At 37.5% G+C, this 20432-nt stretch overlaps 1 protein-coding gene across 1 annotated transcript in view; it reads right to left on the bottom strand.

Annotated features, from left to right (window-relative positions):
* RXFP1 (relaxin family peptide receptor 1) overlaps window positions 1-20432 on the bottom strand; it is a 111825-nt gene that overhangs the window by 7091 nt on the left and 84302 nt on the right. Inside the window, exons 9-15 of the mRNA XM_028491557.2 lie at window positions 15062-15133; window positions 13109-13180; window positions 9190-9261; window positions 6096-6167; window positions 5032-5103; window positions 2982-3211; window positions 475-885 (exon numbers count right to left, since the gene is read on the bottom strand). Of these exons, the coding sequence (XP_028347358.1) occupies window positions 475-885; window positions 2982-3211; window positions 5032-5103; window positions 6096-6167; window positions 9190-9261; window positions 13109-13180; window positions 15062-15133 (1001 nt within the window). The remainder of the gene's footprint in view (window positions 1-474; window positions 886-2981; window positions 3212-5031; window positions 5104-6095; window positions 6168-9189; window positions 9262-13108; window positions 13181-15061; window positions 15134-20432) is intronic.

The raw sequence follows: 20432 nt of genomic DNA, 5'->3' as shown, positions 1-20432 counted from the left end.
TTAGATTATAGTGATTCAATGACTATCTTGGGCTTATTAAATTAATCTGTCTTATGTTAATTTTTTTGATAATTCAATTACTTTGTTATATTTTGAGAATATTTTTCACAAGAGGACATACTTGGTTGTCTGCTCCCACGCCAAAGACTTGTGTGGCTCCTTTGAATTTGTTCATATTATAAAGGCAAAGAGTTAAAATATGTTTTGCTTAGTATTATTAGGGTGATTGCATGAAATGCAAGTGTTTAGCATCTTGTCTTTTATTAAAGTGTATCATATAAGAATTAATATGAGGAAGTGGTAATTTAGAAAAAATAATCCCTGTAGGGGATTCTGATACAATCCACCCACAATGTCCATTCTGGTTAGAAGATCTGAAATAGAAAGTTGTAAATATTAAAAGGCATAATGAGATTCAGTTTGTGATTTATTCTAGCATTTGAATGAAAGGGCTTCTAATACAGAGTTTCTTACCGAGAAAAATTGCCACTGAATAAATCTGGGCTCCAATACTTTCTGTATCTTCTGAATGAAGAGGGAAGCATACCCCATTGGTGCCATAGTAGTTTTTGAAAAATTCCTTATTGCTCAGTGGAATGAAAGCCACGATAAAACCAATAATCCAAATGAGAATCAAAACTGTAATGGTTCTGCATTTTCCAGGTCTTAAACATCTGAAAGGATATACAATGCAGATATATTTTTCCACTGTTAGAAATGTTAAAAGTAACACTGATACTTCTGTGGACAGAATGGCCAGGGACCCCAGAAGCTGGCAATGAATACTCTCCATCCACAGCTGTGCGTGCTTGTTGTATTCTCCTCGAAACTTCAGGTCAAAGGCTCCAATCACAAACAAATAGATGCCCATCAGGCAGTCGGCACCTACAGGGATCAGTGAATTTCACAAATTTAGAGAAATAAATAGGTAAGATGGAGTTATCATTAAGCAGAAATTTTTTTTAAAATTTATTTATCTGTTTATTTTTGTCTGCATTGAGTCTTCGTTGCTGCGCGCGGGCTTTCTCTAGTTGCGGCGAGCGGGGGCTACTCTTCGTTGTGGTGCACGGGCTTCTCATTGCAGTGGCTTCTCTTGTTGCGGAGCACGGGCTCTAGGCACGTGGGCTTCAGTAGTTGTGACTCGCGGGCCCTAGAACACAGGCTCAGCAGTTGTGGTGCATGGGCCTGGTTGCTCTGCGGCATGTGGGATCTTCCCGGACCAGGGCTCGAACCCATGTGCCCTGCATTGGCAGGTGGATTCTTAACCACTGCGCCACCAGGGAAGCCCCAGAAATATTTTTAATATTAGCCCCAAATAGCCAAGTTCCTTCTATCTTGGGGGCGGGGGAGGGAAGTTTTATTCTAAGAGTTCATTTATGGGTAAGGACCACTTCATCAACTCTCCCTGCTAAGAACTCTTACAGCATCCTCTGCAGCCAATTATGTAATCATTCCTCTGTTTTCGTCTAACACACAGTCTGTAAGAGCAGGGATCTTGCCTGTTTTGTTTTCTGTTCTAGTCCCATCACCTAGCAGTGCTGAGTAAATGAGTAAAATGCATGAGCATTCAATTAGGGACAAGATCAGGATGTTATAATTTGGTTCATCTCATCCATGGAAATTCTCCAAGCTTAAGAAACTTAAGTCATTCAAAATCCCAGAGAAAGTAATCCAGAAGTTGCTATGACAGAGTAATGACTATGAATTTTGAGGTCTGTCATTTTGAATATGTGAATAATTATGAAGTACTCTGTAGTCAGTATAATTCTGAGGGGCTTAAATGACTCACCCAGGGGTGGTCGAAGCAAAACTGTTCTCTCTGATTCTTTCTTCCCATCTGAACATCTTTTTCTGTCTCTTTTCAGACTCCTCCATCCCCCACATCAGCTGTTAATGTGATACACTTCTTGGTGTATTTGCTTTTTAAGCAAATATTACATATCAGAGAGTAGGTGAGATTTTTTTTTGACCGCACAAGCATTCTATACAACGATCCTAAAGTCATATCACGGTATACATCGTAAGGCTGGCCCTAATCTTTAAACACCGAGGTTATATTCTAGCCTTTATCAGGGAAATTGAGCAAACTCAAAATTGTGCAGCTAACAATACAAAGTAGTAAACCATTTCTGAGTTCTGTTTCTTGGGTAGCTTGCAATGAAAAGACAGTTCAACATTATACTTTGAGTGAGGGCGAGGGTAAGACATGGCACAGCACTTGTAAAGAAGTAGAACATCATATTGATTGATGCTTGCTTGAGGGAGTACGGGTAAATTATAGGCCACTTGACCAAGATTATAAACACCTTGAGGACTGGTTTCTTGCTTTTAATTAATTAATTTATTTATTTTTGTATTCCTCATTTAACATAATACCTTGCAATCACATTTCAAAAACTTAAAAAATTTAATACTACCTAAAACACTTTCTTATTTAAATATTTCAAATTATGAATGGAAAAGACTGTAGAAGCTCAGAGACCAGAAAAACAACATTTGAAGTCAGCATCCATGAACTGGACCTTCAAACAAGAAACAAACACAGCTCTGGAAACATGAAAGGGTCCAATTTGATTATAGTGAAAGATTTTACATGCTTTGATAAAATATTATTATTTTATTAAATAATATATTATTTATAATATCTTATAATTTTAAATAAATTATTTAATAATATTAAATTTGCTCTCTTCTTCAGAGAAGAAAGCAAATGAACAAAAGCTTCATGAGAAAAAAATTAATGAATGAGCCCTTCATTAATCTGTGTAAGGTGACTGAGTTTTCTTATTTTAAAAACTTATTTTCTTTCTTATCGCTAAAGTCATTTTATTTTCATTGTAGCGAACGTGAAAACAACATATAAGCAAAGGGGAGAAATTTTAAAAATCTCATAATTCTACCGCTCTCGTTACTTATTGTCTAATAGCAATGCTTTCATATATTTTGAAACTGTAATTCCTCTTCAGCCAGGAAATACTCACAGCAGAGGGAAATGATTGACATGGCATGCAGCTTGTTCTCAGATCTGATATAAGGTCGCATACAGATGACAAAGATATTTCCAAAGCACGTAACTGCAGACACAACCCAGACGAATACTCTCTGAATAATGCTCGCCAAGAGATCCTCTAAAGATGAGATTCCATCAGTGTTTGGTTTACAGCTGCGAACATGCGGTGCATAGCCACAGTACTGGAACTTCTTAAAATAGCTGATGTGCAAAGAGAAGGGAAAAGAAGATTTTAAACTGAAGTCAGTGTCACTCTACATTAATATCTATTTTCTAGATTCTCTCAGTAGAAAGAAAACATCTTAATATGAGGCTCAGAGGAATGAATGTAAAACGTTAGGGATACTGAAGATTTAACCTTAAGTTTAATTCTCATTAACTTGGTTTTTAAAAGAATGTGTGGGCGAGAGCCGCAAAAAGGCGTAATAAACATACAAGTGTTAGACATGTCTTAGAATATAAATCACATGTTAGCATGTGATCAGGACAGTCCACCCAAGGAAACTTGTTACTGGGTTTTCAGTGTTTAGTGCATGTGTTAATAAATCCACCGTTACATAACTCCTATGGTTGCTGCAACTGATTTTCCTTTTTCAAACCCAGGGGAAGAGAATTTGTCCTCTGTGCTTCTACGGCTTTTCTAGTATAGAATTTGTGTGATCTGTAGCTACTTGCTAACATGCTTATCCTCACACTAGAGTTTGGTACATAATAGGGTGTTCGATAAATATGTGTTGAGTGAATTCTTTCATCAGTAGAGAGACCTCCCTTGTTAATACAACACCACCAGGATAATCAGTAATTACTATTGTGCTACCACCAATACCAGCACCGTTTATTGAGCATCTTCCAAGTATCAAGAATAACTTCTCAAATCAGCTCCATGAGGCTGATGTCAGGATCACCAAACAAGAAGATGACTCTTCAATGGAGGCAAATTATCTGCTAGGAAATTTTGTAATAAATGCAGAAATTAGGATTTAAATTAGATCTCTTTGCCCCTAAAGCGATGTACTCTGGCAAAAAACATAAGTGATCTTTATAGTATAAGGAGTTGTAGTAATACAAGATGAAAACTTGACAATTACAGTATATTGTCCTGTTGTTTAACTCTTGCTGCCTGGATCCCTGGATCTGCTATGGTTTCTGCCCAATTCAGTTCTGCTCCTTGAGTTGTTTCTTGGGTTTTGTGACCGACACCATTTTCTTCCAATAAACTCTGCTTTGCTTTAGTCAGAGTGTTTTATGTTGTGTGCAACCAAGGAAACTTTCATAAGCATGCTCTCTGAGGAATTATGGGAAAAAAACCCCCAGTATCCTCTGTTAGATTTAAAATACAAGCAAGATTATAGAGTGGTGGTGACTGCCATGACACATTCTAAATTATTGGGAATTAATTACCTTGGCATGGAGACCATTCTAATATATTTCATATATATACTGCTATATATTACATTCAATTAAAGAAAATGTTTCTGAAGCATGTAATCGATGGCATGATGAGACACACTGTTTGAGTAAAAGATTTTTCATGGTTTACCATTTTATCCGTACACCCTTGCACATCATGCCCTGACATTGTGGGCAATTTTCACTGAGGAGGATTTCTCTCTTCCCTTTCTCCATTTACATGAATCATTTATAATTATTTTATGTTGTTTATGTAACTTCTTCATCTGGTCGCATTTGTGCCATGTGCACAAATTACTAGCTGAGCGGCCAAACATGACTATCAGTGAGTGGCATCAGGGCTCGGGAGAGTTTACAAGCCTGAGTGGCTTCCCTCCACACTCCTGCTGTCTGACTTTCAGACAAAACTCCCTTCATTCCGCCAGACCACGGACAACTAAAAATCACCCCACCCAATACCAACGCTTTAAGAGTTAATTATTGTTTAGGCAAATTAATCAGTAGAAAATGTTAATAGATTGGATGCATTGGGTATGGAGGTATTAGCACAATACGTGTGGAAACGTAAAAGACTAAAATCAAGGTGAGGAACAAGAAAAAAATCTGCTTACATGTGAGAGAGATTCGTGAGAGGTCTAAACATCCTTTGTTGGATATTTGAAATTTCAATTCCTTCTAGGCTGCTAAAAATATCAAATTAATTATCAAAAAAAATATGTTATGCAGGGTATAATAAAATGAGCTTTTGTGACGGACAGTTTAATTAAATGCTGTTAGTTAACACTTATTCGGAACCAAACATTCGTACTTAACCTTCCCTAGGCACTTCCCCAACTCCTTTAAAAATGTTTTTATTAAAAAATTTTTTTTATTGAATGAAATATTCTTTAAATTCTACAGTGCTTTACAATTTTCGAAAGTTTCACACACATGATTTCATATGATCCCATAATAACCCATTTTTTTTCTCCCCAGTGCCTTTTTGATTCTGGTATTTATATGTATATATCCTGCTTATTTGAATTTTTTGGCTTCTGATAGAGAGTGGAACAATGTTTTTTGCATAGTAACTACTCAATATATATTTAGACAATATTGCAATAGCAGAGGCATTTTACATTCCTGAAGTTTTTCTAATAATTTTAAATAATAAATGTTTTTCTAATAAAATGCCATTTTACTGAGGGAGCACTTAAAAGAACTGAAGCTTATCTCCTTAAGGCAATTCTTAGACCCTAACATAATTTGTGTGTGTGTGTTTATGTGTGTGTGTGTTGCAAGTAATGACTTATATCATCTAGAACATTCCATCTTGGGATAACGATGGCTATAATAAATTCTTGGACACCCAGTGCTAATGAAGGTATAAATATGCATAGATGTCTTCAGAGGATCAAGCAAACAATCCAATATAAGCTTCTGGTGATTACAGAAATATATGAAATGATTAATCATTATCTAATTTGTAGCTTATAAATACGAAAGATTAACTAATAGCTATCTGTTTGTAGCCCAGCAAGCACTCATCTTATATGTTTTTCTGGAGTTTAACCAATATCCTGGGACTAAAGCTTCTGATTTGAGATTCTATCAATCTTATTTTATAGCATTTATTAGCTATTAGTATGTAAATAAAAATTACATCATAAAACTATCCCCATAGGTGTATACTTACAGAGACTTGAGTTTGACAAGGTAATCAAATTGGTTTGCTTGAATTTTCTGGATTGGGTTATAGGAAAGATTCCTGTTTTAAAAAAAGAGCAGCAATAGGTCAATTCTTTAAAAGTATTTGAGTAAAGAGAAAGTGTGTCTCTTGACTTAGGGTTACTTTTAAACAGTAACAAAAAAAGTACAGCAATGTCACTTGACCCCTAGGGCTCGTTGGACATTCAAATGGATTAATGAAAACAGAACTCTTAGGCCAGTGCACGGCTGTCAGTAAGTGCGTTAGTGACAGAGCTGAGAGAACGTAAGTGCGAAGGTGGGGAGGTCCAGAGACGGTCCCACCAGAGGAGCAGCAGGGCACCCAAAGGGAAGCCACCCCACTTCAGGTTTTGCCTATCATCAGGTGTGGTTTAAATGAAAGAAGAATCTTATTTAGTCAAAACTTGAATTAGTGAAATCACATTGAATGCTTTTTACAATAAATCATGTCAAAGAGTGGCATATTGTGTTAGCAATTTGTGAGGCATGAAATGAAAAGTAAAAGGCTCTATAGTTAGAAACAAAGAAACAGAGGTCAGAGTGACACTGTAGCTGAGTGTAAACGGAGAAAATTTCAGAATCTTTGCAAAACAACACCTTGAAACAAGAATTGTTGATTAAAGGGAACTTCTCAGGGCAGGTTCACTTTTTAAGAAATTTATTGCAGATTAGACCATTAGTTGGGTGGGGGAGGGGCGATGACTACAGAAAGAAGGGAAGAGAGGAAGGATGACAATAAGAATAAATGTGTTGTATGAAAGAAGGGAAGGGGACTCAACAATCTATGAACAGAAGGAAACGACCTTAACATAATAAAAGCCATATAGGAAAGCCACAGTGAGCGTCATAGCCAATGGTGAAAGGCCGAAAGCTTTTCCTCTAAAATCAGTAAGAAGACAAGGATGCCCACTTTGCCATTTCTATTCAGCATACTACTGGAAGTCCTACCAGAGCAATTAGGCAAGAAATAAAAGGCATCCAAATTGTGAAGGGAGAAGTAAAATTATCCCTGTTCACAGATGACATGATTTTATGTGTATAAAACCCTAACGATTTCACACGCATGCACACAAAAACTGTCAGAACTATTATAATAAACAAATTCAACAAAATTGCCATATGTGAAACCAACACATAATAATCAAACAATAATCAATAATCAAATGCATTTCTATACACTAACCATGAGCAATCCATAAAGAAAATTAAGAAAATTATTCCATTTACAGTAGCATCAAAAGAACAAAGTACTTAAGAATAAACTGAATAAAGGTGAGAGACTTGCACTTTGAAAACAAAATGTTGCTGAAAGAAATTAAAGAAGACATCAGTTAAAGAAGACATTCTGTGTTTTCGGACTGGAAGACTTAATATTGTTAAGATGTTAATACTACCCAAAGCAATCTACAGATTCAGTGTAATCTCTGTCAAAATCCCAATGATTTTTTTTTTTGCATAAATAGAAAAATCCATCCTAAAATTCGTATGGAATCTCAAGGGAACCTGAATATCTAAAACAACCTTGAAAAAGAAGAACCAAGTTGGAGGTCTCACTTCCTGATTCAAAACTTACTACAAAGCTACAGTAGTCAAAACAGTGTGGTGCTGGCTAAAAGATAGTTGTATAGAACAATGGAATAGAATGGAGAGCCCAGGAACAAACCTTTGTATATATAGTCAAATAATTTTTAAAATGTGCCAAGATTGTTCAATGGGGAAAGGACAATCTTTTCAACAAATAGTGCTGTGAAAACCAGATAGATATCCACATGAAAAAAAAAAAAGAGCTTAGATCTTTAGCTTCCACCATGTACAGAATTAACTCAAAATGGATCAAAGGCCTAAATACAAAAGCTAAAACTTTAAAACTCTTAGAAGAAGTCATAAGAGAAAAGCTTCATGACATTGGATTAGGCAATGACTTCTTGTATATGATACCAAAAACATAGGTGACAAAAGAAAACAAAAAAAACAAGAATTGGACTACATCTAAATCAAAAACTTTTGTGCATCAGAAAACACTGTCAACAGAGTGAAAAGGCAACCTACAGAATGGGAGCATACATTTGTAAATCATATATCTGAAAATGATTTAATATCTAAAATATATACACTCCTACAACTTAACAACAAAAACCCAAAAAACCCAGTTTAAAAGCGGGCAAAAGACTTGAATAGGTATTCTCTAAAGAAGTTACACGAATGGCCAATAAGCACATAAAAAGATGCTCAACATCATTAATCATTAGAGAAATGCAAATCAAATCCACAGTGAAACACCATTTCACATCAATTGGATTGGCAATTATCAAAAAATATAAAATAACAAGTGTTGTTAAAGAGGTGGAGAAATTAGAATCCTTGTGCACTGATAGTGGGAATATAAAATAGTGTAGCCACTATGCAGAAGCGTATGGTGTTTCCTTTAAAAATTAAAAATAGAGTTGCCATATGATCCAGTAATTCTACTTCTGGGGTTATATACCCAAAGAATTGAAAGCAAGCTCTTGAACAGATATTTGTACACCCACATTCATAGCAGCACTACTCATAACAGCTAAAAGGTGGAAGCCACCCAAGTGTCCACCAATGGATGAATGGATAAACGCCATGTGGTACTTACATACAGCGGATTATTATTCAGAATGATAATATTCAGAACTTCTGACACATGCTACAACCTGTGGATGAACCTTGAGGACATTATGCTAAGTGGAATAAGCCAGTCATAAAGGGACAAATATGTATGATTCCACTGATTTATGAGGTACTTAGAGACGCCAAATTCATAGAGCCAGAGCAGAGTGATGGATGCTGGAGGGGCAGGGGTTGATGGGGAGTTAGTGTTTAATATGTATGGAGTTTCAGTTTGGAAAGATGGAAAAGTTCTAGAGATGGATGGTGGTGATGGTTGCACAACAATGTGAATGAAGTTAATGCCACAGTTGTACACTTACAAATGGTTAAAATGGTAAATATACATACTTATGTATATTTTAATCACAATTTTTAGAAGTAAAATAAATTGAAAAATAAAGGTACAAAATTCGTATCAGTCTTACAACTGTGAGAGCTCCTTCAGATCCTTAAAGACAAGTGGTGAAAGATTTTCAATCTTATTACTTCCTAAATCCCTAGGGAAACAATTGCAAATGTCATATTATTTCCGTAAGACTTTACTTATAGTTCTGTAATTTATTAAAAAACCATTAGACAACTTTCAAACAATGCCATTAATGAGTTATATTAATTAATAGAAGTCAAAACTTTAAAAAGGGAGTGAGATGGTAAAAGATAAAAATATTTTATCCCATTTTATTGCTCACTCAGAGACAGTACTTGGTGGTATTTGATCTAGTTCTAATAGATACAATTTTCTAATTCAATGAATATATGTGTTTGTGCCCTTCTTCCTTTCTCTTCTTCCTCCCCTCCCTCCCTCCCTCCCTCCCTCCCTCCCTCCCTCCCTTCCTTCCTTTGCTAAAGTAGAAATATGCTTTGTAACCTTAATTTTTTCCTTTGCTTGAGTGTATTATAATTTTCAAATGGAAGTGGATTATTTCAGTTTCCAGTTTCTTCCACAGCTGATATACACCGGATCTCATACACAACTGGGGCAGGATATTTTGTATGTTACTTCATGTACGTATAGAGGTTGGGCTGCCTAAAGTGGTATGAACTTGTAGCTTAGTTGTGAGAAGATTTCGGAGAGTAGCAGCTCTTACGGTAGCTTTGACAGTGGCAACTCTCATGAGAAAGGCCTCAGAGTCTTCTAAACAAGACAATCTTTCAATAGGCTTGAGTTCTTCAGTGTCATCAAGAGATACTAAGAGAAAGCCTAGCCACTTTCCCTGTCCATCTCCAAATCCTATTAGTTGCTACAGGGAGAAGCATGGGAATAGATCTATTTGTTATTGCAGTGCTTATAAATCAAAAGTTAGGTTATTCAACTTGGAAGGGCAAGATAGATTTAGACTGAGCTTTTAAAACTAAAAAGTAGTTAATGTAGTCAATACTATAAATGTCTTTGCTGTAAATGTTTTATTTTTATACTGTAAACTGAACCTTGAGGCTGTTTTTGTTATTTATGTTTTCATGGGTGAATTGTCTGTGAAGATAGATGGTCTGATTTGACAACAAAAGAGTGTTTCTAAAATTTCATCCCTTTCTTAAAATCCTTCAATAGCTCATTGTTGCATAGAAGATAAAATCAAAACTTCTTAGTGTGATATAAAAAAGCCTTTAAATATCTTGCCACTGTCTAGCTTTCCAGCTCAGTTTCCTACCACTTTCTACTCAGTCAAAATGACTTTCACCAGGGCCTGAAGGCACCTCAGTATTCCAACCTCCGGGTTTTTGCACGGGTGCTTCCTTTTGCTTGGAATAAGCTTTGATTCTTGTCCTTCTGGTGAACTCCCTATTCATCCTTCAAGATTCTGCTCAGATAAACAACAAGGATTTACTGTACAGCACAGGGAACTATATTCAATATCTTGTAATACCCTGTAATGGAAAAGAATCTGAAAAAAGAATGGGTATGCATAACTGAATCACTTTGCCGTACACCTGAAACTAACACAATATTGTAAATCAACTATACTTTAAAAAAAAAAAGATTCTGCTCACATGTCACTCCTCTGTGACCAGGGAGGTTAGGCGTTGTCTTCTAAGTTCCCCCGTATGTAGCATGGATAACACATACAGCACTTATAACATCATATTAAAACTGTTTCTGTACATACGTTCTCCTCTTCTGAAGGATGTGAGCTCTTTCAGTGCAAGCCCTGTACCTATTCATCTTGGGCTGTCCAGCATCTAGCTTAATTTTGGGCTAGCTATTCTTTGTATCCCTACCTAGAAGACCATTAACAGACTGGACCGGCTTCATATTTAGGTAAAAGTGGCGGCACCATTCCGGTTCTTTGTATGGGAAGCCAAGTAAAAGATTGATCATGTTAGTGAGGCAATGTGAAAAACAGATTTAGAAGAGTCCACTAGGATGTTAAATCTTGCAATATCATGTTCAGCCGTTTCTGGTGGGAGTGCTGTTTTGACTATTAGAGCCAATTCTGACATATAGTTCTTTTATCATGAATCATGTAATGGGAACCATTTGGCCTAGACCCTAAGTGATGTGTAAAAAGACCATTTTCTCAGTTTCGTTTTAGGAAAGTTGGTCTAAACTTAACTGGACTTGAGGTCCATTTCTGAATGGGCTCAGGAAACACATTATCACCTAGAGTAGTTGACTTTAAAAGCACAAAGTAAATCGAGCATGTAGCAAAGAGTTTCTGCCATCAGAACTATTTAAAGTCTACTGTGAGAAGCGAATCCTGATTGTGGCCAATTTATTTGCCCTCATTAACTCTGTCAGTGGGATCAAGCCAGGAGGGGCACAGAGTGTAGTCCAAACCGTCTCAAAGGGAGAGTCACTCATTTGAGGTCTAGACCTACCCATTTAAAGCCATCACCTCTTAGAAAACAAGCCATTTTCATCCCTGTAAATCCGATTTTTCAAGCCAGCGTAGGGTATGGGATTCGGCAGGGTTTAGGCAGGACTAATTTTTGGCCTTGGTGACCCTCTCTGCCCCTTTGTTGCTCTTTCCTTTTCCTCTGAACCTGCATTAGCACTGGTTACGGACTAAGCTGTTGTGTTCCATGCTCACTACTGGTTACTGATACTTAGAACCTGCACCTCAGCGCCACCGTGCAAGTCAGGATTGGCAGAAATTGCCTTCTGGTGTTCAGATCGCAGTGGCAAGTAGGATAAAACAAGGAAAAGTATGGCCCCCTCGACCAGCTTGTATTTTCATGGCTAGATACTACCTTTCGAGTCACCTACATGCACCTCTCCCTACTACTGAGAATAAAATAATTTCCTATGTGTTGATGGTATGGCTCACTTGCCAGACACTGGGAGCTGTTACAGCAGCTGCTTGGTTCTGATATCTGTTGAGATTTTCTTGTGCGTTTTGTGAATGATTGGTACTGTCTACTGAAAAATGTTTCAAGCTAACGGTCATGGAAAAGCGTTGGGGTTTCAGTGGTGTGTTTATTGATGTTTTGGAGCCGAATGCTGCACTGGTTCCCGAGGAACGTTTCTGTCTGGGGCATATGTATTCCTTCCACCTGTATTGTTTTGCAGGTAAGGTGTCCCGAGAAACAGTTTAGTTACATTCTTTAATTTTTATGGACAAGTTTTAATGAATCAAAGTCCTGCCCAGTTAATTGTCAAACGTGTACCTTCTGTCCATACTCCAGATTCTTTCTAGAACTCACAAAATCAAACTGGTGGCTAGCCTAAACTTTAGCAAAAACCCAATTGAAGAAATTAATGGTAAAAAATAAAAAATTGTCTGAAGGACATGTACTTCATTTATTGTCCTGTGTATATTTTATTTGGACAATCAGCTCCTATGTGCTTGGACCACAAGGCTTTGATTTATCAGAGAGTTGTCTTAATGTCCTTTGGAACTGTGTCATCGATCTTAAAAAAGGGACATTATAAATAGCTCTCTTTTCCATTATTACAGTCTGGGATGTTACCCATGGTAGTGTCTAATTTCCTTATGGATCCAAGATTATCTTTTGGTTTCAGAATCAGCAGAGTGGTGTCTTTTTATCTCCTGGTTTTTAAATCCTAACTCTCTAGGAAACTTAAAGATAAATTTGCTATCCCTCTCCAGCAGTGGGTTAGAGTGGTGCAAGATGTATTTTATTTATTGATCTCCCCAGACTTTATTCTTTCTCCACAGCTATGTTTCCCTTACCTCACTTTCCTCAAATATTTATTTTATAGTTTTCCTTTACACATATTTTTTAAACTATCAGAATTCCTTTGTGGCTCAGGGTATGCAGAAATAGTGCTAGAAGAGAGAAAAATAAATCTTTCTTAAATGTATAAAAATGTATACATGTGACAACTATGAACTGGAACAGTAGAAAGAAAATTCTTATCAATATATGTGTAATCGAGCTTACAATTCATCTAGTTTCTGGAGCGGTGCAAACGTGTTTTCACTGAGGTGATTAATTTTGTTTTTCCTCATTACCCTGAAAGTAAAAAGAAAAGGATGTTGTAGCTTCCAGAGGTAACTGATAGGTGAGTTATTGGAGAGGAGATTAACAGCCTGCAAAAACAAAGGTAATTACGTGGAGTGCACTTTTCACATCAAGAGAGGGTGAAGTAGCGTGATAAATTACCCAGTCTGTAATAACTTTAATCTTAAATTTCCCAGATCTTTCAATGATGGTAAAAGTAAAATAGTGTTCAAATTTCTAAGTGATTTAGGGAAGAGCTCCACAGGGGAAGAGTGAAAACCTCGACTCCTGAGAATACAGACTGAGCAGCTGTCTTAGGGCCGCCTCTGTAGGCTTCATGGTGTGTCTGTCGGACAAAATACCTCCCACACAACGGCACTGGTGCACATTGGGCGTTGATGTGATTTAGGGTGGAGATGCTGCAGGAGGTCTACTTTAAGCTGGACCAACTCAGAAGATCTCTAGTTTGGAATGCTAAATGAGACTGTAAGCCCTGACAGTTCATCTCTGCCCTGATGTCGTGTTATGAGATAGCATAAAGGACTAACTCACAGGAAACCTTTAAAAGATTTCCAGTTCTTGAGGCATTGTGGGACATGCCTGGAAGCTGGCCTCGTCCCATCCTTAAGTATTTATTTCCTCTCAGCACTCCAAACCGTTACCACTTTCTCCCAGCATCCTTGGACCAGAAAAGCACAAGCATCTGCCAAGAGGAAACTCCCGAATGATTTCTTCATACAGAGGGTTCTCTAAAAACAAATACAAGTAGAATAGAAAAGAAGGGCTACATTTTTTGGACATTTATTTGGCCTGTGTCCTTTAAGTGCAATTTGGTTTCCTTTGGGCAATTACCATGAACTGTTTTGCATGACTGATAGAATCCTGCATCTGAAGACTGCTAAACTCACTGCAGAAAAGTTCACACATTTCAGTGGCTTTGAGCCCACTGGAATGGGGCGGAGGGCATAACTGGGTAAAAATTTTTGTTGTGTCAGTGGTAGCTATTGCATTGCCCATACACAGGGGTCCTGTATATTCTAGTATGATGATTTTCAAACTTTTCACATGGTAACCGACAGTAGAAAAATGCATTTTGCATTGGGACATAATATACACCCACACAACCCAAGATTCACGGAACAATACATTTAATCATCTGAATTGCACTCTGATGTTTTTATTCAATTCAATTCTATTCTATTTCATTTTAAAAATGCGGCTTGGGACACACTACATTGCTTTCATCACCTGCTTGTGAGTTTCAACCCACAATTTGAAAAATACTCTTCTGGAAGAATAAACTGCAAATGAGGCAGCTATACTTTTACACTGAAGGAAGCCCCAGTATCCCTCACTGTTATGGAAGAGGCACCCTGAATTTAAAATAAGCCAGAGAGGAGTATAAGGAGAAATTATACTCGATAACATTCTAAGGTTTATCCTGGTGTCCGCAGTTACATCCTCAGGGATGTGAACATTCTACAGTTTCTAAAAGTTATAATTAATTTCCCCCACAATCTTTGCAGTAATAATTTTTGTAGATTAGGACTTTAATTTGGTGTTTCTCAAACTGAGATCCAAGGACAGATTCTAGGTGGTTTATGAGAAAATTTTTTTCCATTAAATTGGGTCTTACTTGTAAGGTTGAGAAAAGCAGATCTCACGTAAGATAGTACCATTGTGATGACCCATGTGTGTTGTGAATCTGTGGTTATGCCTGGTTTGAACTTCAGTAATTTTGCCAATGTGCTTCCTTTTCAAAAAACTTCAAGTTGAGAGGGAACATTTGCTGTAATTACTATGCATGTTTATGCTAGATTGTGTTCGCATAAATGATTCATTTTATTTGTAAAGAGATAAAATGGTACTTCAAAAGGACAAAACATTACTTACAAAACAGTTAAATTACTGCAGGAAATAAAAGTCAAATTCCTTAAATTATGGATATGGTTGCCTTCAAAGTCCCTGAAATATAAAAATAAAAAATGATAAAGCTAAATTTTAATCACAGACAAAAGTCAGTCGGTTAAGAATGATTTGTTTTCTAGTAAAATATCCTTTTCCCACATACTGCATATTTCATAGGGATTCTCACATAATGTAAGTGTAGCCACTTACATAATAGCCGAAATGATATATTTATATATAATATTTCTTTTTTCCTGTGTTAATAGTAAAAATGTTTTGAGTTGCGTCTGCAGGAGGTGTTCTTATGGGTACATATGTATCCTAAGGAATGTGAAGAGAATGAAAAAAAGCACATGGAAAGCTTTTGTTGTGGTAACTACCAGCTATATAAACAGAAAGCACGTAGTGATCCTCGTTAAACACCCGTCCAGAGGTACCAATGGCATTTCTCTGAGTGGCGTCACTCTATCTGCCACAGCCTGCAGAAGATTCTACTATTGCTGCAGAAGATGCTACCGCAAAACAGTGTTTAACCTCTACCTCCCTTGCCTAGACACTCCCAGAAAAAGTTCTCCATAGCCTTCTACCACTGAGAACATGCTTTCTTGCTTTATTATATGGCCACACAGGCCAGTGCAGAGGGAGACCCACAGCTGCCCTTGGCTCTCCACTCCCGACTCAGGGCGCTGCTTGCAGACCTGACTTGAGCTCCCTTGCTGTGTGATGCTAGGTCACCAACGGGAGTCCGGTCTGAGCCGCATACTTGTCAAAATTTGATGTTTTATTGTCTCTGCTTCATGGTTTTCATGAAGGCGTTCTTCTATTGCCTGTCTTTTATCTTGTCGTAGGGTTTATGGTGGAAGTTCATAGAACAGAGTCAGCCGAGCTCAGGGATACGCTTTCAGAAGCAGATGCTGGCTCTTAAATCTACTCGTTTTACCCCAGCACGTAGCTTACCAGTCACCATACCACGTAAAGCCATTCAGGAACAATTGCCACTAAAATATATGAGCTGAAGTCTGACACAGCTACTAAAATCTATGCAGGAAACATGAGTAACATTAATGGACCTGCCTATTTTTTCTGCTGGAGAGGCTATATCTGGGACAGTCAGTTTTATTTTGGCACTGCAATAAAAATGGATGCTGACAAAGTCTATCTGGAAGATCTGGAAGGCCAGCATGTAAGCGTTCTAGAATCAAGTCAATGGACTAAAAGGGTGTATTTATCACAGAGAAGAGCAAAGAAGAGAGATATATTTGAAGTCAGGCATAGGGCTTTTCTCTGTTGCATCAGACTGCAAAATCAGATTTACTCGTTGAAGGACACAAAACATTTCAAATTTAAGCTCACAATCCATGGTGTCCAGAGAATAAGCTTCTTATTACTATAGTGATCTAAGAAGGGCATATACTATAACAAGGTTTTTGTAGACAGGATTTCTGTACATATGGAATGTTGTGTTAAAATCTTAAATCTTGATTCTAGATCACCCTTCTAAAGAAAAACTTCTATTATTCTAGTAAACTGGAAATGAAGCACTTGTAGTACTATTTTTATTTTTATTTATTTATTTTTTTGTGGTACGGGGGCCTCTCACTGCTGTGTCCTCTCCCGTTGCGGAGCACAGGCTCCGGACGCGCAGGCTCAGCGGCCATGGCTCACGGGCCCAGCCGCTCCGCGGCATGTGGGATCCTCCCGGACCGGGGCACGAACCCGTGTCCCCTGCATCGGCAGGCGGACTCGCAACCCCTGCGCCACCAGGGAAGCCCACTCTCTTTTTTTGATCATTAGGCTTGGCCAAGGCTTTTGGCCTTCCATAACGAAGGTTATCATTGACACAGACTGTTCTATTTTCTTTTCCTATTTTATTGTTGTTATCATGAATCTACCACCAGGGGGTGACGTTCTCCTAAGCCTCACAAAATTTCTTGATGTTAGTTTCTTGTTAGTTACACCTGTAACTTTTTTTTCTATTAAGGTAGCAAAAATATTTACGTTAATATTAATTACTATTTGTAAAAGTCAGAAAGAGGCATAAACTAGGGACTTTTGATTAAATTGTTAAGTTCAATGTTGAGCTTATTTTAATCTTTATTTGTGAATTTGCTTTGGCTTTCTTCCTAAAATTAGAGGTTTTAGTTCTTGATATGCAGGGGTCTGGCATACAAATCTGTTCCTTGTGCCAGGGCTCCAAGTTCTAATGGACCTGAGGGGGTGTTTTGCTTACTTAATGCCTGGATCACTTTTCCAACTTAATGATCCTCTCAATCTAACCACTTTATGTTTCCCTCTATACATGGCAGAACTGGCTGAAAATGACTTCGTTCTTGGATCTGAAGAACAACAATAACAGAAAATAAAAACACCAAGAATCTTGCCCTCTCAATTCCCTCTCTCATCCCCTAGGGGCTTTCTGTAAACACGCAAATCTCCTCTCTCTCTACTTCCTCCCGTGCTTTTCTGGCTCCTGTCTCACAGAGAAAATTGAGGTGATGAAGGAGGGGAAAGCCTTCACCTTTCTGCCTGACATCCGTAATTTACCTGTATGTGCGCCTGGTCTCCTACACCCAGGATGCGATGACCCTCCTTCTGCTTTAGGCTAATCCCGCGTTTTCTGAGTTTTGTTTGTGAACGTGTATGTCCTAAAATACATGGTCAATTCTGGTGAATGTTTTTTGGGCGTTCTTCACTTTCAGTTTATATCTATTAGGATTAAGCACAGGTACATAGAACAGAGGCCCAACTATAACAGGATAACTACGCAAGGATTTAAAAGAAAAAATCCAGGCTTAGGTAGTCCAAGGCTCGTCTGGTAATTTTACCAAGTGGTTAGAAACCTAAGGTCTTTCATATTCACTGTCCACAGGCCCCTGTCTTTGTGTTCCAAGATGTTGCTAAAGCTTGAGCCATCATATCCGTCTTTTCTGGATAAGGAAAGAAAGGGAGGGTCTGCCTGTTTCTCTTTAAGGAGGTTGCCCAGAAGTTCCACACTGTACATCTTCCCCCTCATTAGTTAGGGCTCGGCCACGTGGCTCTGTCTAGACGTGGGGAAGTCTGGGAATGTAGTATTTTAGCTGGGCACTTTGCCGCCCCAAATAAATCTGTTATGTTTTCGAGAAGGGACTTTGCACTTTGATATATACCAGTTAGAGTTAATTCGTTAACTATGTTATTTAGTTCTCCATATCCTTTTTTTGGTTTTCCTTGATCTTTCATGGACTGAAAGAGGTGGATTATTATTTCTTACCGCTTATGTATGTCTATTTTTCTTTTGTTTTGGTTGTTATATGAATCTATTTGGTGCATATATATATATATACTCCTAATATAAGATCTTTATTGGAAATTGCACACCATAGCATTTAAATGTCCTTCTTTGTACTGCTTCATGCAAATTGGCCAAACTTCTACCTACTTAGATAAAAAATGATGCCTGCTTTCTTTGGTTTGCATTTACATGGCATACTTTTGAGCAGTCTTTTATTTTTAATATTTCTTAATCACTTAGTTACAGCTGGACTTTTTGGTACATAGTACTGAGTTAAGTTTTGCTCTGTGATCCAACTTGAAAATCTGTTTTTCTTTTTAGTAGGTAATTTTAGCCCACTTATATTTATCAATCTGACTAATGTATCTTACCTTAGTCTGCTATTTAAAAATATTATTATATGGTTTTATAGATTAAAAAATCTTTCAACAAATGGCTTAAAAATTTTATTTCTTCTAACATTGGAAAAGGTTTGTATATTCTATTGGTAACCTTTATAATTATAACTTTACCCAATACACCATATCTTCTCTTTCTTAGAGAATAACAATAGTACTTACCAATTTCCTATTATAAGAAATGATGAAATTAGTATATATTGTCGTCCTGCCTTTTCTTTCATCTCTCTCTCTCTCACCATAGGATTTTGATCAATTATATGCTATTTATTAATATTCACCTTGGGAATATCAAATATCCACATATTGGTAGATTTCTTAGTTTTAAGTGACATCTCTTGATGCCAGGCTATTTTTCTTTATAGTTTTATGGTTTCACTTTATTCCTTTGAAACTGCTTACTCACTGAAGATTATTGTGGCTCTTGCCAAATTGAGCCCTTTATCATTCTGTGATATTTCTCTTTATCCCTGGTGATAGTCTGTTCAGAAGGCTATTTTTTTCCAATGTTAACACAGCCCCTCCATCTTTTAAAAAAAATCAGTGCTGCATTTCTTATCTTCGTTTTACAGCTTGAATATCTCTGTTTTCTCTGGTTGCCTCAAGCTTTTTTCTTTGGTTTTCAGCAGTTTGACTATGATTTGTCCAGTTTTTTTTTTCTTTTCTACTTCTGCTTGTTTTCTTTTCTGAGGTTCTTAGATTTTTTTTGGTTTGTTGTATTACATCATTTTAGAAAATTCTTGGTTATTATCTCTTCAGATATTTCTTTGAAAAATGAGCAGGACCCTACCCCCCCCCCCCCCCCACCTCTTGTTTGTAGAAAAGCTTTAGCCTCCTAGGCCTTCCCTGAGGGGGTGTTTTTATTTAATCAGAGAAGTGAGAAAATGGTGAAACAAAGGAAAATAGTCAAGCAAGACAAAATAGTAATAGTTTAGCCATAAAACAAATTCAAGGTCCTTTAGCTCCTCCTCAAGGGCAATAGATAATACCCTGAGCCATATCCTTGAGTTGTTTTGCAGACACTAAAACCCTCACCAGGTGGAGGAAGTTAACGGCATGCTGATCACCAGCACGTAGACCCCAGGCTGGTTGGAACCAGAAGGTTGATGATTGAGATTCCCATAACATCACCCTGTTACCTCACCACCAACCAATCAGAGAATTGTGCACAAGCTGATCACACACCCTGCAGTCCCCTCCCTCACCCTGCCTTTAAAAACCCTTCCCTGAAAACCATCAGGGAATTTGGGGCTTTTGAGCATGAGCTGCCCATTCTCCTTGCTTGGCACCTGCAATAAGTGCTGTACTTTCCTTCACCACAATCTGGTGCCAGTAGATTGGCTTTGCTGTGTGTCTGGTGAGCAGACTCAAGTTTTTTTGGTAACATCTTCTGTCCTGCTGTCCTTCTCTTCTTTTTCTGTGACCACTTTAACACATTTTGAGACACTTTTATATTATCCTGTGACTTTTGGATTCTCTGGTCTATATTTTATGCTCCGTTTTCATTTTGATTCAAATGAAAGCTTTCTATTGACCTATCTTCAAGGTCATTGATTCTTTTGTTAGCTGTGTTCAGCCTGTTGAAGTAATTCTCTGATTCTCTTTAAAGCTTCCATCTCTTTGCAGACATTTTCCATGTGTGTATGTTTTGCCCACCTTTCCCACCATATCATTTAACTGATTAATC

The sequence above is a fragment of the Physeter macrocephalus genome, chromosome 7, assembly GCF_002837175.3.
Source record: "Physeter macrocephalus isolate SW-GA chromosome 7, ASM283717v5, whole genome shotgun sequence".
NCBI lineage: Eukaryota > Metazoa > Chordata > Mammalia > Artiodactyla > Physeteridae > Physeter > Physeter macrocephalus.
This window is presented reverse-complemented; position numbering and strand designations above follow the sequence as displayed.